Source organism: Parasteatoda tepidariorum, chromosome 6 (genome assembly GCF_982258835.1).
Source record: "Parasteatoda tepidariorum strain Cologne lab strain chromosome 6, Ptep-v5.0, whole genome shotgun sequence".
In the NCBI taxonomy this organism is placed as follows: Eukaryota; Metazoa; Arthropoda; class Arachnida; order Araneae; family Theridiidae; genus Parasteatoda; species Parasteatoda tepidariorum.
Genome location: NC_141760.1, coordinates 108945727 through 108969404, shown reverse-complemented (window position 1 = coordinate 108969404; position 23678 = coordinate 108945727). Strand labels below are relative to the sequence as shown.

Here is a 23678-nt window from a genome sequence, read left to right as displayed (position 1 = left end):
GTCTGCGTAGGGACCGAGGGTGTGCGGTATTGGTCCTCGTTAAACTGTGCTACCGTAAAGTGCTCGACTTCGCGCGCAGGTCGTCGGGCTACCGGAGCGGAGGTGCCATCCCCTCCGCAGAGGATCAAAATTGTGATGGCATGTCTTCGGATCATCCTCCGGGATGTTTCCCAGACCGTCGCCAATAGCCCATTGTGCAGCTCTAGTGCGACGTAAATCATCAACAACAACAACAACAAATAACTTCTGCATTTTTGCAAAACAAAATTACAGTAGTATCTGGGGAAAACATATTTGCGTTAAACTTCAATTTGATTTAAAGCTACAATTGTCCGTCTCCTTAAACTCGCAGTTTTTGGACTAGCACAAAACCCATTAAATCTTTTAACTCGGCAGTGAACGCTAGTTGTGGTAGACATTTAACACTAGTGTTCAATTTTTCAATATCAAAGGGAAAACTAATTTTCAAACGGATAGTTTTTAATTCAAGTAATTGACCTTTTTTGTAGCATTAAATATTTACAAGATATCTTTTCAAACTGTAAAATGCCTTTTCTTTCTTTATTCAAGCTATAATTTAAGTAATTTTCAACGTATACCTCATTTTACTTACATAAATTTAGTTAAAACTACAGCTATGAAAACAACAGCCATACGCTTACATGAATTAATAAAACTTTAAAAGATGTATTTGAAAATAAGAACTTTCATAAACTTATATCAGTGAAAGTTACGCTTAATAGATTTGGGAATTTTTTATACTCGTTAAGATTAGAACACCCTTTTTTAGTGATTTAGAGAATTAGGCAAAAAAAACTAGTCTTGATGTTTTTTCCCCATAATTCTTTTTTTAGGGAAACGACAGATTTCGATAGCGTGTCAATCCCACTTAAATGATAATTTGAGAATTTCTCCTACTTCATCTTTAAAAGAGATCCTAAAAAATATAAATAAAAAAGACGGTTATCTTTAAAACCCTGTATAATTTGTTAAAATAGGTATTGCACTCTTATAGTTGAATATTATTTAGAAATTGTACGATGATGTTCCCTTGCTGTCATGCTGACCGTGGGAAGTTTCTCGCTCCATGTAACGCAAATGCGCGCACGTTTCATTAAAAATTACTCCAGGAAAACTAATTGGTCCCAATGCTTGATCCAAGAGTTACTTTTTATAACCGTCGTTGGACAGCCGACCCAATTTTGGGTTTACGACTGCTAATGTTCAACTCCGTAGCCTTGTGATTTAGATTCCAATACAGAAGACAAGGATACTCCTGGATCAGTACCCCCAGAGGTATGATTTGTTATAGGAACATGGAGGACTTTGAGCCTCAGCAGATTTAACGGGCACCAATCGCCATTTACTACACGGGGTGTTTTCGGCTGACGAGGATCGAACCCACGACCTCTTGGTCATGGGTCCAGTGTCCTACCAACCAGGCTATCCCGACCCCAAGGGTTTGTTTGTCTTTTGGTTTGGTTAAAAAATTACAAGAGGCTGCGTATTTACGCACTATGGCTGTAAATCCGAAAATGTGCCGACTGGTCGACGCCAGTTATGAAATAGAATAAAAATTGCACGATGCATACTTACATTCCTTTTCTCATTGGTCTTAATTTAGTTCTAATGGTCTTGAAATCTGGCCTTTCGTCTGAATCCTCTGACCAACATTCTTGCATACATTCTATGACACAATCGAATGAATCATCCAACTTGTTGACCTGGGGTCGAAAAGGAGGCTGGTTATCTCTTCTCATCACATTCTTTACGATTTCTATATAAAAAATTAATTTTTTAAACCTCCGATTTGTTTATGAAGTAAAAATAATTATTTGAACTGGAAAACAAACTGTGAACCCCATTTTTTTTAGTAAAATAAAAGACAAGTTAAATAAAGAATGTTCCTTGACGTTATTCCTTGATAAAAGTCATTAAAGTTGACAGATATGGAACTGCAAGTGAGAATCACACAAATACCGAAATAGTTAATGAACGTTACAAGAGGTACCTCACGTTTCGAACTGGCTGTTCTTGCGCATTTAAAAAGCTGCTTTTTTTTCCTGCTTCATTTTAGCATTGCACAATTTTTACGTTTCCCAAAATACAGTAGTCAAATGATTTGTTAGCAAACTTATCAAACTTGTTACGTCTAAAGACCACATTAAACCGTACAACAAACGTACATTTAAGATAAATTAGACAAATGGGAAGTTTTTCTTCAAATGCGCGCAAACAGCCAGTTCATAACGAGGAGGTAGAGTTTGTTCACCAGAAGGTGGCACTTGACTCCATCTTCTCGGAAGCAGAGTTCATTTCCGAGGAAAAGCATCTCCGCGCTTGAAAATGAGACAACCTTTAATTCTTGCAATACGCAAACGGTGAATTCTTTTTCAGTCACTTACTTCGCTTTATCATCCGCTACTATACTTTTCGTTACTTCAGCTAATTAAATATATTAAAAGTCTGCTATTTTCCCAGAAAAATATCTCAAAAATTGTTGTTAATTTACGTCGCACTAGAGCTGCACAATGGGCTATTGGCGACGGTCTGGGAAACATCCCGGAGGATGATCCGAAGACATGTCATCGCAATTTTGATCCTCTGCGGAGGGGATGGCACCCCCGCTTCGGTAGCCCGACGACCTGCGCGCGAAGTCGAGCACTTTACGCTAGCACAGTTTAACGAGGACCAATACCGCACACCCTCGGTCCCTACGCAGGCTGATCCAAGTGGTCACCCACCCGCACACTGACCGCAGCCAGTGATGCTTGACTTCGGTGATCTGCTGGGAACCGTGTCTTAACGATCAGTCCACTGCGGGACCTCAAAAATTAAAAACTATTCACTCTAAAGGAATATCATCAAATTTATGAAATATTTAATGTTAAAAAAATGCCAATAAAGATTGCGAAATAAGTATTTCTGTCATACGATCGCCAAATAGCATTTTTGTTCAGGATTGTTCACATCCTTGTCCCAAAAATGACGAAGTAGTGTCGTCGAATACCACGTGACGAAGGCGAAGTCAAGTGTCAACTCTTGGTGAACTCATTTTACCTCTAACAGCGTGTGATGCATGAGTTGCAATGTGAATATTAACCTTTTGACAAATTGTTGATGATGATGTTACATAAATCCCTTGCAAATTAGTTAGCGCTTGTATATATTTATGTGAGTATAAAATGTTGTGTTTGTGTTGATGTTGTGTTTTAACTCAACGAAATTTTGATCCTTTTATGGTTTGGTGTAAAGCCGGGTTATTCTAAGCCTGTAATTTTAAGAAGTTTCGAACTTTCGTGGTGGTTATTTCAATAACAGGAAGTTATTTCTCAACTTCGTAAGTTAATTTTATTCGATGACGCAACAAATGAGAGAAAAATTCCTATGAAAGAGGTGAGTCCTACTTATTTTGTTTTGTTGCTTATAAACTATTGTATTATAAATGCGAAATTTATGATTTAATGAGTATTAGTATAAGCTTGTATATGTCTGAAGTTGTGATTAGTATATGTTTGAAGATTTAATGATCAAAGAAAAATGATATGTTTTGAGTTCAATTTCGATTTAAATTCTTTGTTTAAAGGTTCTTTTGTTTTCTAATACTTATCGGGTGTTTGTTTTCGATTGCTAAGTCGATGCTATTTACTTTTGATATATTTTAATTTTTTTTATAGTTTTCTTTCAATTTTTATAATGCACAATGGTTTTTTTTATTTTCTAATTTTAATTTAGATTGATTGATTTTGTAAAGTAATTAATTTTTTTGCACGTTTTTTGATTTTTTAGGCTTTTGTTTTCGCTAATACGTAAATTTCTAAACAGTTAAGAAATTTAAATATTTTAATTCAAAATCTCGATTTTTTAATAAACGTTATGTTAATGTAAACTGGATCCTTCCAAAATCATTTTAATTGTTCAATTTACAATTCTCACTGTACACAATTGTTTATTTAATACTATTATAAATAAATATATTTTTAGCATTATCATTTATTTTTTTCAAAATGAACTAGGCACATTGGTAGATAGTTATTGAAATCTGTACTTTATAGACACAATTTTTCAATATTGTAAGCCTACCTGTCCTTCTAAACGCAAATAACTGTTTGAAATTTGCATTTTTTTATTAGCGGTTTTTAGAAAGTAAAATATGGTAGCGTTTTATAAATACTAATTTCTTATTAAAATTTAACTTTTAATTTCCTATTTCTATTCTGAATCCCGTAATGTTAAATGATGCTTTAGAAAGAAGCGTAATATATTTCAGTCACAGATATTTGTAGCTGCAGTTAAAATAATTGGAAAAAAACAACTAAATTCTGGAGTTTAAATCCTATGTTTTAATTCATAAAATGAGTCGAATGCCTTAATAATAAAATTTAAAAATTATTTACGCAATGAATATTCAGTATCTGGCTCAAAACTCGAGTAGTTAAAGCCGAAAACAACTAACATTATTTACATTTACAATCATTCCTATTGATATACATTCGGACTTCTATTTAACGAACTTCCATTTTATAAATTTCTCTATTTTGCAATTTTTTTCGAAGAGCCAAGAACAGTTTGGAAATTTTTTAGTAAAATAATTTCCAAATAGCGAAGTAAATTTTCCATTTCCCATAATATTTCAGAACATTTCAAACTTATTAACACATTTTATTTTATAGGGGAAATAACGAATTATTTTCAAAGCCACTTTAGAGAAAGCAGCAAATTATTTACCTTTTTGTTTGCATTTCAAAGGAAAAACTCAGACAAAACTAACGAACTTTATCTGTAGCAATAAAACTTAAGAACGCATGCAGTTTGTTTAAAATTACTTTCGTAATAAATGCCGCTATAATTTTATACATAAATTTAGCCCTCTTTAGTTGAAAATATATGTAGCATGATAGTGTAACACTGGATAATGTTTTGCTCTATTCTTGCTTTCCATGCTGATTTCTTTTATGGTTAAGATTTATAAAATAAATAGTAGATACTAGTTTACAAGATAAAAGTGTATCAATTGCTATTTTAATTATGTCTCGTGTTTATGAATTTAAAACCCGTTTGGTGTTTAAGTATTTCAAAAGGTGATTTTCTATTTAACGAATTTTCCATATAACGAACTTATTGGGATTTAGCGACTTCGTTAAATAGAGGTCCGACTGCATTATAAAATAAAGAGCTATTAAATTATACGTGATAAGTTAACACAATAAGGAAATGTAAATAATTTTTAAATTTATTGTAAAATTTTATTTTAAATATTAAATAATATTTTATTTTTGATTTAATTACATTAGATTACTTTTAAAAAGTAATATAAATTTAATAAACCTTAGATTTTATTTTTAAAAAAAACTTATATGCATGAAAAACATAAGAAATAGTGCTGTTTAAAATTTGAAAAAAAGTACAGCGAAACGTAATGTAGGGGAAAGTGAAAGTTAAGATGAATATTTGTTCTGTTGAAAATGAAACCCTTTGACGCTAGAAGAGATAAGGAAATATTTTTCAGGAAATGTATTTGTTTTTGTAAATAAGCGCCCTGGGGTGACTTCGAGTTATGGATGGTAGACTGAATGTAAACAATAGCAAGCCTCCTACAACCAGAAGAAATTTAGAAAATTCCCGCGGTGTATCCCTCCGCTTATGTAATGCTTAGGAGACGATGAGTGAACAGGCTTTAATATTCCAGGGAGTTTATTATTGTGATTTGTGTTTAAATTTACCCGTAACTTTACCTTTCATAAGAGTTGTCAGTAATTTTTAAATTCTATCAAGTTGTGAGTCAAGCCCAAAACAAATTTAAAAAAATTAACATCACAGAATAAATAAAGCGCAAGGTTTGTCACATTTTGAGTGTTATCACTTATCTGGTTACATTTGTGTAAAATATCACCGTTTGGTATTTTTTGGGTGGCATCCTAGCATACTTGCGAAATCTTCCGAATTCATTTGCCGTTTGTTTCGTTGAAATTTAAATTAAAAGAATGCGTCATATTGTAATTATTACAGGTATAGCGTAAAAAACAATCTCAAGCTTAGACGTAAAAAACAATCGAAAGAGTTAACTCGGAATTCTAACGGCGAATTTTAACCCCCAAGAGCCCTCTGTGCTTCGCTTTACACAATCAACCATCCATAACCCTTTGAGTTGGTGTCTCCATCTAGAACAAAAACTCTCGAAGACTTTTTAAATATTCAATCGGGAAAATATGCTCATAAAATCTAGAAGGAACGTTTTTAATTGCATTTACAATTATAGAGTAATTACCTACGGGGCCCCCATATTTCTTGATCTGGCCTTACACAGTTAAAGTTTTGGGCATCCAGTGTAAGGATACAGCAGAACTAAAGTAACGGTGCAGAGTATTAAGTACAGTGCGCCAAAAATAAAAAAAAGATCACACTGAATAATTTTTGATCTAATGAACAGATTATCACGTTCTAGGACTCAATCTTAATGGTTTGAGGGGATGACTTCGAATATGCTAATTAATTAGTGAAAACCATATTTTAAGCTACGAAATGAGACACGAAAACGTACTTTTTCCAAACAAACATACTTTTTTTTTTTTTTTTTTTTTTTTTTAAACGGATTTAGATTTTTAACCCCAAATATAGGGTGTAGCCGCAATCTGGGAAATTTGGTCTGGGGAATGATCCAAAGTTTGGACCCCTTAATGTTAATTTTACTTTTTGCGTATTTTGCCATATCTCGAAAACTTTGTAAGCTAATTGAAAAAATTTTGCGCCCACTTAAAAAATACATTTCAGTAAATATTTAATATTTTTTATTATTTTATATAATAATAATAGAAAAGTTTTGAATTTCAAGGCATACAATTTCTTACATTATTTTAAAGTATCTAACTTTAAATTGCAAGATACAAAACTTTATAGAGGTTTTCGAATAGTTATGAGAAATAGTTTTTGCGTCTTCTGTCAAAATTCGATTTCTCTCAAATTTTGTATTTTGCCATGCAAAATTGAGTACTTTAAAATGATGTAAAAAATTGCATACCTTGCAATTCAGCACTTTTTCCACTATTATTTAAATAATAATAAAAAATAACATTTACTGAATTTTATTTTTGGAGTAGAATTATCTTTTGGTAAACGAATTTTATAATTGAGCGCAATTTTTTTTTCAATTTGCTCAAAAAGTTTATTTTACTTTTTGCTTAAACTAAGCAAAAAGTAAAATTAATATTAAGAGGTTCAAACTTTGGATCACACTCCTGGCCAAACTACGGGGACCCTATTTCCCAAATTGCGGCTTCCCCCTACATTTTGGGAGTCAGAAACCTTAATCCGTCAACAAAAAAAAGTATGTACGGATTCACAGAAAGTACGGATTGTGTCTAATTTTGTAATTTAAAATATCGTCTGCACTAATGAATTAGCATAATTAAGGTCCTATTGAACCGTTAAGATAGAGTCCTGAATATCCTATCATTAGATCGAAAGTTATTCAGGATGCTCTGTATTTTTGCGCACTGCATTTCATATAATTGCTTAATTGACATTGGAGCTAGGATTTTCGTTAGGTAATGAGCATTGGAGAGTGTAGGACATAAATAGGGAAGTTTTTATGTGTTGAAGGTAATGAAGGAAATAGTGTGGTGTTAACGCTGGTAATGGCTACGAGACTGACAGATTAGCTTTCTCGGCTATAATGTGTACGCAGCTGCAAGAAATTAAGTGCCTTCATTAGGTGGGCTGAGTTAGTGCGATTCAATTCCGGTTGTTTAACCGTATTAGATAAAAGCAGTTAAGGTGAAAGACAAAACTGTTTTTTTTTTCTTCACCGTTAACAGTTTGAACAACATCTTAGTTATGGTTATTTAACTGTTTTATTCGAATATAGTAAGATAACAATTAAATAAATTGTTATTTAACCATTTTTCCCAAAATTTTTTAACAGCTTATTACTATGCTTGGAGCGTTTCAAAATTTAAAATTTATGCTTTTAAACAATTGTTTTTGTGTTACACACGTTCGAATTGCATACTCATAAGTAGGGGAGAGTGGGGTCAATTGTAACATTTTTTACTTAACTATTTTTAACTGACAAAAAATCCAATATATTATTAGTATTAATTGACAGACGAGTAAAGTAGACTATCCTCTACTTGAAAAAAAATAAATACCTAATTTTAAATGTTATTATATTAATTATTAACAATTTTTGACAGTCGAGCACTTGTTACAATTGTCCCCACTTACGGGGTCAATTGTAACAGTTCATGAATTCAACTAAAACATAGTTAATTATACGTATTATCATAGTTGTGATATATTTCTTTATTGATCAAAATAGTAGTGATATTTTAGGAGTAACAATAATAATGAGCAGAGACCTAAAGGGTTAAGCTTTTAACTTTAAGGGGTTTAAAATTTTAATTTATGCTGTGAAAGGTGACAAATAAAATAATGCACATGCAACATAATATAAATGATATAGGAAACTATTGATGGTTCTTAAAGAGTTAAGTAATGGTTTGTAAACATAAGATTATTTATTTTCAGCTATTACAATCGTCCCTTTACTTATTGTTACAATTGTCCCCAAGACGCCATTTCAGCTTCATTTGTTAAAAACAATGCTAGTTAATTAGCAAAACTAATCCTTTTTTTTTATTGAAATGTTAATTAAGGTGTCCACTTACATATTCGGTTACTAATTTTTTTTGTTTAAACAAAATTACTTTGTTACAATATAATATTCTAATACCAAAAAAAGTACTTGCGTGGCGTGAAAATATCTTTTGTGATCTAACTCTTTCAAAAGTACATAAAAGTGGTTGCCATCAGGGGTGTACATGTAGATTTATTAAATACACCTTGTGCGCCACCTAGGAACCAAATCTAGAACCCGACACTCGAAATTTTTGCTCTGTTACAATCGTACCCTGTTACAATTGACCCCACTCTCCCCTACTTAATATTTCTGAAGGTTGAGCACGATTTAGGCAACTGGTATCCTAAATCGTACTACTTGCAGGCTTTTCGGAAACTATTAATTTCCCCTATTTACCGCACAAGTATTATTATTATGTTACTAAAATATTTGAAATGTAATTAGTGAATTTTGACTGATAAAAATTTAAAAGTGGTACGGTTAGTACGATTTTAAAAGTACTGGATGAATGAATTGCAAGCTAGATGAATTATAAATTCATGTGTAAGTAAATAAGTGAGTCATGGAATGAAAGAATCATTAAATAGATGAATTAGTTATTAGGCGTATTAGTAAATGAGGGAATCATTGAATCAGGAGATCGAAGAATGCCCGAATCAACAAATACATAAAAAAATAATTTATAAACCTATAATGTGTGGCAATCGATTTGGATTTTTTAACTTTATTTATTTTTTTAATTAAAAGAATGTAAAAGTTTTAAATTACCAAGTTCCATTACGTTATTTTCGAAAGTAATTAAGTCGACCTACACTTCGTACAAAGCAACAAAGATAAAGTAAGAAGGAAATGAAATAACTAATTTTAAATCTGCTTGCATAAAAAGAAGGAAAGAACAGTATAATACGAAAGCTAATCGATCTTTTTTTAAATAAATGAAAAAGGTTCTTTTTAAGGATAAAAAATAAAAATTAAAAACTATTCAATAGGCAAAAATGAAACGTATTCCTAATTAATATAAGTTTGCCATTAGAGTAAGAGGAAAGGTAAAGGGAATTCTCAGCTTTCCTTATTTCGTAACTCATAAATGCTTTCTAAAACCCTAATGAACTCATCAAAATAGAGTTAATTGGGAGAAAAGGAATTGAAATTGAACCTTTCTTTAAAGAGTAATGGAATCTGACTTTTAATTGTACGTATTCCATTTGACTCTCATTCATTATCTGTAGACGCGAAATTTGATAATCAATTTACAAAAGTATATAGATGACTCATTTTAAATTTATGACGGAAAACATGATATTGATTTATTTTAGGAATTATATATACTTTATTATAGAAATTATTGCGTTTGTCAGATTTTTTCTGTATTATTGGGGCGGAATTTCTTTCAATGCAATGACAATAATTTAGTAGCAACACTCTGTAGTTAACAAGAGTTAACAGGGGTCTGTCCAGACATTTTGTGAAAGGTCCGTTTTTGGTGAAATTGTGAAAAAATTACTCACATTCTTTCAACCAGGGTCCGCTTTTATGAATTTGTGCAAATAGGGTCCGTTATTGCAAAAAAAAAACTTTTTCAAGGAGTTTTTAAATTGTGAAGATATACAAGATTATGCTCGACACTGTAAAATTATAATTAAAAAAATTAAATTTTAAAAAATAAACAACAATTGCTGCTTCTAAATTAGAGATGCAACATACAAATATTTGGTATTTAGCCTATACTGCTGAACGCAGAATATTCATTTCGGACGAATAATGGAAGATCGTCTGCGAAGACAAAACTTAATTCGTTTACATCCATCTTTCTTGTTTTCTGCCCTGGAAAGGGTTTATTCGATTAACAAAATAATAATGAAGATAAACAAATTTGTGAAGGGTCCGATTAAAAGAAAAATCATTTTGTGAAGGGTCCGTTTTTAAGTTAAAATATTTTGTGAAGGGTCCGTTTTTGTGAAAAGATATTTTGTGAAGGGTCCGTTAACGGACCCAAATTTCTTCTAAACAGACCCCTGGTTAAGATGTAATAAATTCATAGATAGAATTAGTACTTTTTTTAGTGCGACTGCGTTGTTTATTTAAGTGGATTCACAGAACTTACTAGCGCTTTAATTGACTGAATAATTTCGTCAGATGTTGTCAAAACATAGACTATAGTAGCTGACGAGTTCTGTTTGTGGAACCTACATAAGTTCTTTAAAAAAAAAAACTGCTGTTTAAACTAATTATTCGATATAATTTATTTACTGACATGTAATTTCCACAAATGTAAAAATAATATCAAAAGTATTCGTGTTTAATTAGCATCAAAAGAAGATCTTAAGTGCTTAAATAATATTTTAGAAGGCTTCTAAACGAAATTGCACATTTGTATATTTAATACAGATATTTTATTTTACACAAGGACAAACTTAAGCCTATTTTTAAAAAAAAATGTTTTTTTTTTTTTTTTTTTTTTTTTTTTTTTTTTTTTTTTTAACTGTTGATTTTCTGTAATGTTATATAATTTCAAAGGGTGAATGTTATTTTTTTCCCTACCCTACGTAATTGACCCGTTCGATGCATTTTTCTAGACGTTGTGACAGTAGTATTATTTTGAATCTTATCATATGCCCCTTTTTGAGTCTTTTCGAATTAATTTTTTTTTAACTTTTGGGTATATCACTCGATGAAAATGTTCGGCAACGAAACCGGCAAGCAAAACATAAGCGCAATCGTATTTTCCACTTAAATCAAAAATTGCTCGAAAATCCTCGTGTGATATAGAAATCACAGTTTCCCGAAATATCAGCAATTGTTACTCTCCGCTGAAAGAAAAATTGCCTATAAACAAGAGCAACTCACACTTGGACCAATCAGATCACTTGCCTTTTATGACGTTTCAATTTTATGTGATGACGTTTACAAATGTAAATAAAAATGGCGGCGACGTTATAAAGAGGATGATCGGATGAACTTTTGAATTAATACGTTAAATTTATTAAGTTAAAACACAAAATTAAATGGATATTTATTCTAAAGCGTTTGTGATTTACGTTTCTTCCCTTTACAAACATCGTTGACAAAATATGAGATATAGCATCACGTGAAAAGATAATATTATCCAAAAGTTAGGATAAGTAACAAAAAATGGTAATCCTATTACGAGCAACCGTTTGAGCAACTAAGCAACAGTATCGCCAATTGCGAAATTGCTTTTATAGAGTTGAGGTTACGTTTACTGTTGCTTATAGTTTTCTCTATCGTGATATCCGTATCAGAGAAGACATCCACACTATAAGTTGTGTGACGATGTTCGGAAAAAAAATGAAAATAAAAGAATTTTTACGTGTATGAAACTAGTATTCAAATAAAATAGCGTTTCTGGGACACAAACATGTAGTCGTGGATATTGATACAAATAACGTGATTAAATAAATGCCGAAGCAAATTAGTTCACCCAGAAAAGCACGAGAAAGTATAAGTACCTGATGGTGTTTTGTCTGTTTTTCCATATGGCCCATTTCTGGCGATAATCTCGTGAAGAATAATGCCAAAAGAATAAGTATCTCCTTTCTGTGTACCTGACTGAGAGGCTTGAGGATCTCTTAATAGCTCAGGTGCTCGCCAAAGTAGCTCTAAAGGAATGGAAAGAAAAATTACTTTAGTAACAAGAATAGTAATTGGTATGTTCTTCTATACCAGTGGTTTCAATTTCTGTCGACTAAGGAACCCTATATGATCAAACTGTTTTACCCCGTAATTATAAAAAAGTTCATTAGCATTTGTTAATTTGCAAAAAAAAAGACTAATTTGAAAAATTAAATGTGAAGAATGATGTATTTTAAAATTTTGAATTTTCTCTTAGTGTATACTTATAATGCTAAAAATAACAAATAAGCTGATTTCGTTTATGATTTGTAAAAATAACTTATATAAGTTATCAGAAAAAATAAATCGTTATTCTTAAATTTAGGTATTTTATTTTGAATTGAAAAGTTCGTTGAGAAATGCCCAAATGGATATTTTTATAAATGCATATCCTTTTCATAATTTGATATGTTTTTCTTGAAAAAAAATTACTGTTTATTTTTTTTTTATTTATTATTTTTTTAAAATTTTGTTACTTTTTTTCTGCGGCATTTACGTAAATAATTTCACATAAAAAAACTGAAATATTAAATAAATTAATGATTATTGATAGAATATAATAATTACTAATTAATTACTGTTTTAAAAAATACAATTAATGTGTGATTAAAAAAATCCTAACTCCCTGAACTACCAGGGTATCTACCAGGGTATCCCAGGTATATCTACCAGGGAACCCTTGGTTTGTGTGGAACACCTTTTGTGAACCAATTTCCTACATTACCCAGCTCTTATTATCTATAATAAATAAAATGAAGAATTTGTTTGTTTGCTTGTGTGCATTTTTCTCTTATAACTCTAGGAAAGTTTGTTCTAACGTCCTCGAATTTGGACAGTGAGTAAAAGAAGCAATTTTATCCTCTCTATCCTGAACTTTGTTCAAAAATTTCAATTAAATCATTCAAGAAAGACTTTTAAAAAATGGGATTTTCTCGATGCTTTCGAGCTAGCGCCATTTATAAAAATGAACGTTTTTAAAGATATCGTCAGTCATGCTTGCTTATGGCTCCTCATTAAACAAAAAATAAGTTTGCACGTTCATATAATAAGTTTGCACGTTCAGAAGAAGCATATTTAATAAATTTTTATTCGTTATGTCAGATAAACTCAATAATCATAGTGAGCGTGGTAGCATAGGTGGACTACGTCATCAAATGAGTAATCTAAAATCCCGTGTTCAATTTTTTTTTTGGTATTATGTTTTTAAAACATATTTCTATAAAATTAAATAATTTAAAACCAACAGTATTTGAAATTTTAAAAAAAATTATGTACTGAAAAGTAGATGTAGTGGAAAAATAGTTTAATTCGTTTAGAGGAGAGGAAAAACTCGGCAAGCTATTTTTGATGCCAATGCTGCTTGCAAGCGTTTTTAAAAAGGGCTTAAAGGTGCTTCTCTTCGATTTTCATTTTTAAAAGCCCTTAAAGGTGCTTTTTTCATTGGGTGTTCTTAAAGAGTGCTTAATTTTCCCTTTTCCAAAATTAGATTTTTTTTTCTTTACCATGTCGAATTTCGCTACGAATTATGCAAGAACCTTGGTTTTCATATTGTACTATTTAACGTTTTCAAAATTCATTCAGTTCAATTTCGGCAAACCGTCTGTCCGCCAATCATTTTTCATGTTTGATGAAATACTTCCTGGGCCGCATATGCGTTTTCTGAGCCTGGATTCAGTGGGAATAATTCTTGCACTCTAATGTGCAACTCTGCTCCATTTTGTAAAACATTCTCAATTTCAGGTTTTCTGCCCTCTGAAATCGAACTGAAATATCTCTCGAATTTTTTTCTGATCACGGGGACCAACATTTCGATTTTTTCTCCTATTAGCAAAAGAAAATTTATTTATCTTGTTAATTTCATCGGTAATCTATAATCCGGTATGATCAACAATATTAATCTTGTTAATGCTTTGTTGAATATGCTTTTAAAAATAACTTTTATTTAAATCTGAAAAATACACACGATAACCTTTTTAAACAATAGTTAAACTAATTATAAATTTGAATAATTTTTTTTTATAATTAAGTAAATTAATTATTAATTTAAATAGAATGAACCACTCAATATTGAATATATTAAAAAGTGTGCATAAATTGTTTTTATTGTGCTAATATAATCAAGAAAAGAGTTCATTATCAGAAACTAGTTATTTTATCACGATAATGTGAAGTCTGAAAATTATTGCGCATTTTGTTAATGTATTTATGAAGAAATGTCGAAAAAAGGTAAAAAAAAATTTTTTAGTGCTCATGTCCTAATTATAATATTTTTTTAAAGAGCTTAAAAATATATATTTTGAATGTTTAAAAAGTGCATATTTTTTGTTGAAAAATTTGACTACGCTCCCTGTGAAAGTAATAAAAAAAATTTAGTAGAGTGCGATAAAATTCGTTTTTATTTGAATTGTTTTAAGCAACGAGTAAAATTTCTTCTTATTTATTTTTTCTTATTGCATCCCACAATTTGTATTCCTTAGATAAAATTTAGGGTCTAGTAGAGGTGATTATTTTTCAAATCTTAGTAATCGTTTACTTGGCATTAGAATTAACATATTAACAAAATATTCGTACATAAAGGTACGATATTTGTATATTTTGAAAACAAAATGTTCTTTCTTTTTGTGGAAAATATTGATTTTTAAGTAAGAGAATCATGAATAAGAAAAAAAGTTTGGGAGTGGGCGAGCTGTGAATCCTAGTTTTATAAAAATTCTTAAACAATGGTAACAATTTTATAGGAAAATGCGAGGGATTTTTTAAAAAAAAAAATGCCATCTAAAAATTAATATTGAATGTAAGTGACAATTGTATAAAAATCTTGACTTTCTGATAAGTAATTTTAAGAGTTGATATGATTTTAAATTTATATATTAATGCCCATAATCAAGTTTAAATTTCTAAAACTATTTTAAAATGTGTTATAATTTTATTACGAAAGTCGAAATTTTTATTAAATTAGCTAAAATTCTGTTTAACCGATATTAATGATTTGTCTACTGATTTTCTGAGATTTCAAGCCAGGTATCAAATAATTAAACTAACTTAGAAACAGTTACTTAAGTGCTTATTTGGAGTCAATTTTCTTGTTCAATCATTGGAAACGCAAAATTATAATAATCAATTTATTAGTTATTAATTAAAAATATTGAATAAAATATTAATGATTAAATAGTTAACCCAAGGTATTTTACATGAATTAAAGTATCAGTTCAAATGAGCACGAACAGCCAGTATGAGAATAAGTGTGACCCTAGCGGCGTGCAATGACACTTACCATCAAGGGTTGCTTAGAAATACCCAGGAATTCTGTGACATCCTCTACAATGCAGTGAAACGGTGTAAATAAAGATGCTTAAAATTCCAGCTAAAAAAAAATCTTTGCACTGTAGTTGTATTGATCTAGTTGGGAGTTTTTTTTTGTCAACAACGAATATTATTAAAATTTTAAATTAAATAATATTTGTGACCGCATCTTAAAAAGACATTTTTTAAATTTTGTGTCGTAAAAACAAATAGAAGAGCAGTAATTACGATAGTAGCAGTACGAAGAGCAGCAATATGCGAACAACTTTTTTTCCAGATTTAAGCTCTTTAATAGTTAATTTTTAAATACTAAATAATATTAAAATTATGAAATATCAATAAATCATACTTACTTTAAAATAAATAAATATTTCTTATCTATTTATTATACACTAAAGCATTTAAACTTAACTTATTCTTATATCTCAATATTGTTAATATAATAGTTAATGCCAGTATAGTTAACAACTAACACTATTAGTTGCGCAAATAAACTTACTTTTTATTTGTGATACAGGTGAGAAAAATTAACTTTGGCAAACATTAAAAGGAGAAGTTATTCACGGAGCAAATTTGCTGAATGTAAAAGGCATTTCATCAACAACAAACTTGTCAACATAGAAATTGGTTTTGAAAAATCAATATTAAACAAAGTACCTTGAATATTAATGAGTAAAAAAAAATCATAATTTGTAACTCAGTTATAACAAAACAATAAAATGAAATATAGTCTTAATGGAAAGCATTTGCTAAACGTTATAAGTAAAGTTAGTTCAGTAAATAGCAGAGATAAATACTCTACACACCCTTTTCATTCTAAGAAATTGTTGAAGCAGGTAATTGATAAAAGCATACGAAATTATTCAATTTTCCACTATAAATATTTATATTATTTCAAATGTTTTGATCTGATTTTGAAATTATTAATAAAAGAAATACTAATGTGTTAAATCATTAAATTTTAACTCCTATCTTAAAATAATGATGCCAGACTCAAGTTTTTATTTTACATTCGATTTACTCAAAATTTCAATACGTAATCACAAATAAATAAATCAAATATAGTTATAAGGATTAAGAATTTAATAATTTGAATAGATTGAAACAAAATTTGGAGTTAACCTTAAAGAATAAGATTCCTCTTTAGTAAATCTTACTTAACTAATAAAAAAAAATTTAAGTGGATGCGGTCCAAGATTCTTGTGATTTAAGTTTATATTTTAGTATTTAAAAAATCTCTCAGCTTAGTGTCCTTGAATTTTGAAACTAAGGGAATGATAAGAAAAAAATTCTTAAGAGAAGTTGAAAATTGAAAATAAAACGACCAAAATCTTTTCAAAATCCTTCATTTAACCAAAAAATATAAACAGGTTAGAAAAATAAACTTACAACGAAAACTGCATTAATATATATGTTACAGTGAATAATCGAAATCAAAAGAGTGTCGACTTTCACCTGTGAATGTCAACAATCACATAGTCGCTTTGGTGAATGTCTGAAATATTTGTTTCATCCGATTTGATATTAATTTATTCGTTGATATTGATATATTTATTCTATATTTTAATATCTGTTGAGGATGGATTAGAAAAAAACAGTGTTCAGAGTACCGGGAAAATGTATACCTGGCAGTGACATGGAACCTTAAAAATCATCAGTGTTGGGTATACCGCATAATGGCACTAAACCTTACAAATCACAGTGTTTTCATTACAGAAAAAAAAATGGGGATAATTTCTCACCCTTTCTCAAAAACAGGGTGAGATTTCGAAAAGTTAAGTGAGATTTCTAAAAATTAAAAAACACGAATAAACTTGGAAAAAAAATTATTTCTTTAATTATAATACATTTTTAACGTCTTCTAATTGAATATTTTTGCTGCATCATCATATGGAAAATGTTCTATATCTACTTTTTCAACAGCTATTATATTTATTTGGTTGAAAAATATCCGTATTTGTTTCGTTTTGACCGTTTCTACTAACATTTGTTTCATTTTCATTTGCCCGCTACGGAGTAGAAGATGTCGCCTTAACAAGGTATTTGTTCATCTTACACTCATGCACGAAAAATGTAAACGTCTTACATGAAGAAACTTTACCTACGGTGAACACGTGGTTGCAGAGAAATGTGCTCTGAATGGGGTTCCGTGGTTCGGGGAGGGGGGGGGGTGTTCTGCCGTTCTCACCGGTTCTGAACAATACTGGTAAATAGGGAAGCTAGATAACAAAGACCGATGTTCAAAATAATGAAAGATCAAGGAAGAAAAGTGAAACGGATTTTATTCAAAATGGCAAAAGACGAAATTTTTTCCAAAACTCGCGCATTTGAAATTGATTAATAGAGTGCGCGAACTTCTTGCGTTTATCATTTTTTATTGCGAGAAAAGAAAAAAAATATGCGAGATTCTCGCGTTCTCGCTCTGTAGTGAAAACACAATTAATCATCAGTATAAGGCATACCGGGCAGTGGCACTGAACGTTGAAAAAGTATTGATGTAGTGCATACCGGGCAGTGGTACTTAACTAGACCTAGTACATATTTCGGACATTTACCAAATTGTTAACATTCAAAGATGGAAGTCAACAAATTTCGGTTATTGACAGTAACAGTATTACAAGAGCTGTGCGGTCGGTAATAGAAAAATTTTCGACTTTTCCGACTCCGATTCAATTAAAACCGAATCCCAGGAAATATTATAAAAACGATCCTGAATTTATTTTTGGACAAGAATAGCAGTTGACCATAAATGAACTAGAAATATTTTGCGGTGTGATGCGACGCATTTTAACAAAAACGAAGATGGGAAATCTGCTGAGCATGGGCTTCTGTTTGCCATAACGAGTCTCTGCTACATCCTGATAACGTTAATGGACGGTAGAGTTTTACTGCTGATTTCATTCTTGGATCCATTTTCTTCGAGAACACTCTTCGCATGGATAGTGTTTTCAATGTAAATGTAAGCAACAACAATCTCGATCTCTTGACCTGCTCTACTTCCGGTTAGAAAGTATACAGCTGCTTACTACGGCTTATTCTGCTAGGCGATATTTTCAAACCGTTCATTTCGTTTTTAAAAAAGAAATTAATCATATAATTTCTGATCTCAAATCAGCTGTAATTCATGAGATATTAATTATTATTAAGTAATTTAGGTGGGTTTGAAGAGAAAATTTGTTTTAGTTGTTTATCGATGTATTACTGAAAAGGATGAAATGGTTAGAAACAAGTCGCTTTTTTATCAATCCTAATTTGGCCTCTTTTTACTTGTTTATTACAGTTTGTTCTTGTTTGCAAGCCGTGCACCATCATACGTTAGTGTAAGCACATTGTTCCAGCAGCGAGATTAAGTTCATTTTACAAATTATCATTTAGGTTTAAATTTTGAAGTTAGTATATTTTTGACAAAGTAGGAAGTGTTTTATATAATAAAGATTCTTTTTTTTTTCAAATGTCGATTTTACGTCTTAAAATAAACAGTCTTCAATTGATGATTCTTTTAATGTTTTTTTTAACACAAATAATATATCAGGTAACGAATATACTATACAAAAAATAACTACTCAAGAGAGTCGATACGAATTGACCCAAAACACAATAATGGCTTAAAAAACACAGGACACAGTATCCCGGAAGTATGTGCAGTAAATAGTTTGCATCGCATCCTTCTGTAGGAAACACCATCCGTAGAGGAGAGATACGTACTTTGCCGGATAAGCATGATTCTGCAATACATCGAGAAATCTTGCTTGCTACAGTTGAACTTACAACTTAACACGCTTTATAGCCTTCTTAGACGCTTTATAGCCTTCTTTTTGGGTACATGACTTTCCATGTTCAACTACATAACCCAACCAAAAAGACAAAGGAGTTTTTGGATCCAGTATATTTTTATATTTTTTTTTATTAACCGTCGTTGAACAGACGACCCAATCTTATGGGTTTACGACTACCAATGTTCAACTGCGTAGCCTTGTAATTTTGAACCCAATCCAGAAGACAAGGGAACTCCTGGTATTCTGTATTGGGAGAAATTTGCCTTCGTGGAGGACTTTTTGATGGAGCTAACCCGCATTTGCTTTACATGGAGAGGAACACCACGAAAACATCCCGCGGATAGCCTGACGGCAAGGGGACTCTAACCCATGATCCGTCTACAACTGAGGATATTTCACGTCAGCACTGTGGTCGGTGCAAGTCGGATGCGGAATTCGTATCAACTGGAATTCGAACCCGGTTCGCCTCATTGGAAGGCGAACGCTCTCTTCCCTGAGCCATCGCTGCTCTGGATCCAGTATTTGAACTAACTAGCCGGACTTTTTGATAGAACTAACCGGCATTTGCGTAAAGCGAAGAGGAAAACTGCGAAAACCTCTTACGGTTAGCCTTATGGTAGGAAGATTCAAATTCATGATTCATCGAGCACTGAAGATATTTTTTTGAGTCAGCGACCATCTATTGCTGGGATTCGAACCTGGGTCGTCTCATCGGGAGATGAGGGCTCTATTACCTGAGCCTCAGCAAGCTCTTAAATTAGTGTTTGGCGAAATTTGAATGCATATGCTATAATTCAATAAGTGTTTGCACCTTCAGTTTGAGTATAATTCCGCATGCGAGTCTGTATTTCACATTGTGGTTTAAATTTGAACATTTTTTGATAACAAATTTATTTCCTCATAGTCCCTTAAACGTGTATTCCAAACTTTATCAACATCCGTCAACTATAAGAATTTTTTTATGGTTTAAACTGAACTGAGCAAATTTAGTTATAACCACTTTGTACATGAATGTGTTCTTTTTTAAAAAAAGAAGGAAAATATATTTAAAACTAAAATACATTATACTCGCGATGTTTAGAATTTCTATAACTCGAAAACCTTGTTATGTCGAAATTTTCTTCTCGTTTGCATTATATATTCACCTAATGTTAATTTGAATTCCTATGTCGAAGAATTTCTTCTCAAAACCTAATTATGTTGAATATTTTTCGAAATAGAATATGAATTTCTTCAGGAAAATAACTATGTAAGTTTATTATAAACAAATTATTTTCCATTCTATGCATAATTATTTTTGTCTTACTTATTTAAATAAAATTATCATTACCGTAATTAGACTTATGGTTAACTATCATTACATACATATTTATTAGTAGTTTATTAGTACTATGGCTAAATCTTAGAATATATATATTTTTTGACATATTCTTTTAGAACATTTCGTTTTATAGAAACTCGCTGTCTCGAAATTCTTTTAGCTTCCCTTCAACTTTGAGATATCGAGAGCTTACTGTATTTAGCTATTTTTAAGAGATAATTATTTATAATTATTAATTTCTTAAACCTCAATTATTTTTGGGAGAAACAAAAATTCTTAATGAAGAGCGACATTAAAAGCAGCCAAAAATTCGAAAACAATATTTCAATAATGCTTTGTTCAAAACTTATATTTTTAATTGCTTTCAGGAAATAAAAAAAGTAAAATTTTTGTTTCATAAATGATATTGCAGAAGTAGCCTTTAATTTGAGATAGAATGTTAAAGCTATTGATAATGTATGTATTACAACTAAAAAGCGAAGGTCGTGTTCTTAAAAATATTTAACGCCATTTAAAAACCTTAAATCCACAACGTTAATTTAACGTTAATTTTTATAACAAAAATTAAACTATTAAAATAAATAATTATTTAATGTACATCTTCAATTATTTAATAAGTTTCATTCCATTTATAATATTTAATAAACAAATTATTTAATAAGTAAATATTTTAATTTACATCTTCTGAGATGTAACTTCTGCGTCAGCGTAGATAAACTTTAAATCTCAGAGGGAACAAAAAAAATATTCTGTTCTCCTAAAACTTGTTACGAACACATAAAATTCACAGAATATTTCGCGTGGGTGAAAACTCATTTGTTCTTCAAAGGTCTCAACGCTAGAGGAGTCACGAGACGCGTGCGGTCACGTGCTCTTCTCACGTGTTTCGTCCACGAGAAATCCATTGTGAACTATTTTTGAAAATTGTAGAATTAATATTTAGATGTCCTTCATTCTATTTTAGTCTTTAAACTATTTAAAGTGAAAAAAACAAGAGAAATAAGACTTTGACAAAAGTAAAAATATACATGTCTTTATGTCTTCTTTTTCACTGAAAGAAAATGTAGTTTTTTTAAGGAAATGTAGTATACTAGTAAATCTATTTTAATATATTAAACCTTTTTGCTTATGAAAAACGTCATACATTTTAATGTTATTCAATAAAAATCAAATTTTATTTCAAACATTTAAGCTTTGTTTCATAAGCTGTTATAAGTAATGTACTTTCGAAAATTTAAGAAAAATTGCTGATTTTTAAACAAACTTTCTGTCTAAAGTAAAATTATAATAAATTATATATAAGCGTAGTATAATAATAACGTAAAGTCTATAAAACAGCATATACACTTTCAAAATTTTTGAAAAAGTTGAATTTTGTATGAACGAAAGCTATTTCCATCACATTTTAAAATAATCACAAAAAATAAACGTTTTGACGTCTAAAATATAATTTGACTATCATTGAATGACGTTATTATGTACTTTTTCATATATATATAAATGAAATACTGAAATATAATAAGTGAAAAAAAACATTTACGTTAACAAAAAGAATTAGTTGCTGTCACATACGTTTACTACTTCTAAATTTCTAAAAGAAACCATCAAAGAAAAAATTGTTAAATAAAGTTTGGTTTCTGCTTTTTATAAATTTTTATTTCAATAAACTTTGTGTAACCTTGTATTTCTTGTTAACACTTTATTTGAGTTATTGATATTCTTTAGTAAGCGCTGAAACTAATGTTTAGTTTTTATTTTATAACCGTCGTTGAACAACCGACCCAATTTTTGAGTTAACGACTACCAATGTTCAACTCTGTAGCCTTGTAATTTGGAACCTAAGCCAGAAGACAAGGGAACTCCTGGATCAAGTATTGGGAGAATTTTGCTTTCGTGAAGGATTTATTGATGGAACTAACCCGCATTTGCGTTACATGGAGAGGAAAACTACGAAAGCCTCCTATGGTTAGCTTGATGGCGGGGGAACTCTAACCCATGATCCGTCTACCACTGAGGATATTATATGTCAGCACTGAGGTAGGTGCGAGTTGGTTGCGGAATTCGTATCGACAGACATCGATGGGATTCGAATCCGGTTCATCTCATTGGGAGGCAAGCTCTCTATCCCCTGAGCCACCAAGGCTCTAATGTTTAGTTTTGTCGTTATTTTAGTTATTGAATATTAAATCACAAAATTCTGGTGAATATGCTTCAATAAAAATAATCATGTCTTAGTGATTGAACCACGGTGGTCTAAGGGATCCTCCCCAATGAGGTGACCCAGGTTCGAATTCCAGCGGTGCTGGTTGATACGAATTCTGCTCCGGATGCTCCATTTAGGAGTTCCTTTGGCTCCTGGGTTGGGTTCAAAATGACAAAGCTACGCAGTTGAACGTTGATAGTCATAAACTCAGAATTGGGTCGGCTGTATATCGTCGGTTAAAAAATTCATAATGATTTCAATTAAAAAAATATCTATTTATTTCAAAATAAAAAAATAAGACCAAATTAATTGGTTAGTTTTAAAATTTAGAAAAAAAATACATTGAAAAAAAAAATGCTTGCATCGTTGGAAAAGTTGCTCTTTTGAACACAGTAAGCTTAAGGGTAATTATAATTACAAGTAATCGAATACTGTGATTCTGTAATCATGATTACTGTTGTAATCAAAATACTCAATGATTGTAATCAGGATTACAAGTAATTGATTACGGTGATTGATTATCATAATCACGATTACAGTTGTAATCAAAACTTATAATCATGATTAAAAGTAATTGATCATATAGCAGTAATTATCTGCAATCAGTTACTTACAGTGTAATCAATTACTGTACTTGATGCCCAATTCTGATATATATATATCTGTGTGTGTGTGTGTGTGTGTGTGTGTGCGTGTGCGTGTGCGTGTGTGTGTGCGTGTGCGTGTGTGTGTGTGTGCGTGTGTGTGCGTGTGCGTGCGTGCGTGCGTGCGTGCGCTCGCTCTTCCCTCCATTTCCTGCATAAC

At 30.9% G+C, this 23678-nt stretch overlaps 2 protein-coding genes across 2 annotated transcripts in view; one reads left to right on the top strand and one right to left on the bottom strand.

Moving 5' to 3' along the window:
* LOC107452371 (guanylate cyclase 32E) overlaps window positions 1-23678 on the bottom strand; it is a 193791-nt gene that overhangs the window by 21065 nt on the left and 149048 nt on the right. The window contains exons 14-15 of the mRNA XM_043050036.3: window positions 12109-12258; window positions 1597-1777 (exon numbers count right to left, since the gene is read on the bottom strand). Of these exons, the coding sequence (XP_042905970.2) occupies window positions 1597-1777; window positions 12109-12258 (331 nt within the window). The remainder of the gene's footprint in view (window positions 1-1596; window positions 1778-12108; window positions 12259-23678) is intronic.
* LOC107437256 (long-chain-fatty-acid--CoA ligase 5) overlaps window positions 3373-23678 on the top strand; it is a 371824-nt gene continuing 351518 nt past the window's right edge. Inside the window, exon 1 of the mRNA XM_087166428.1 lies at window positions 3373-3396. Within this exon, the coding sequence (XP_087022554.1) occupies window positions 3388-3396 (9 nt within the window). The 5' untranslated portion in view covers window positions 3373-3387. The remainder of the gene's footprint in view (window positions 3397-23678) is intronic.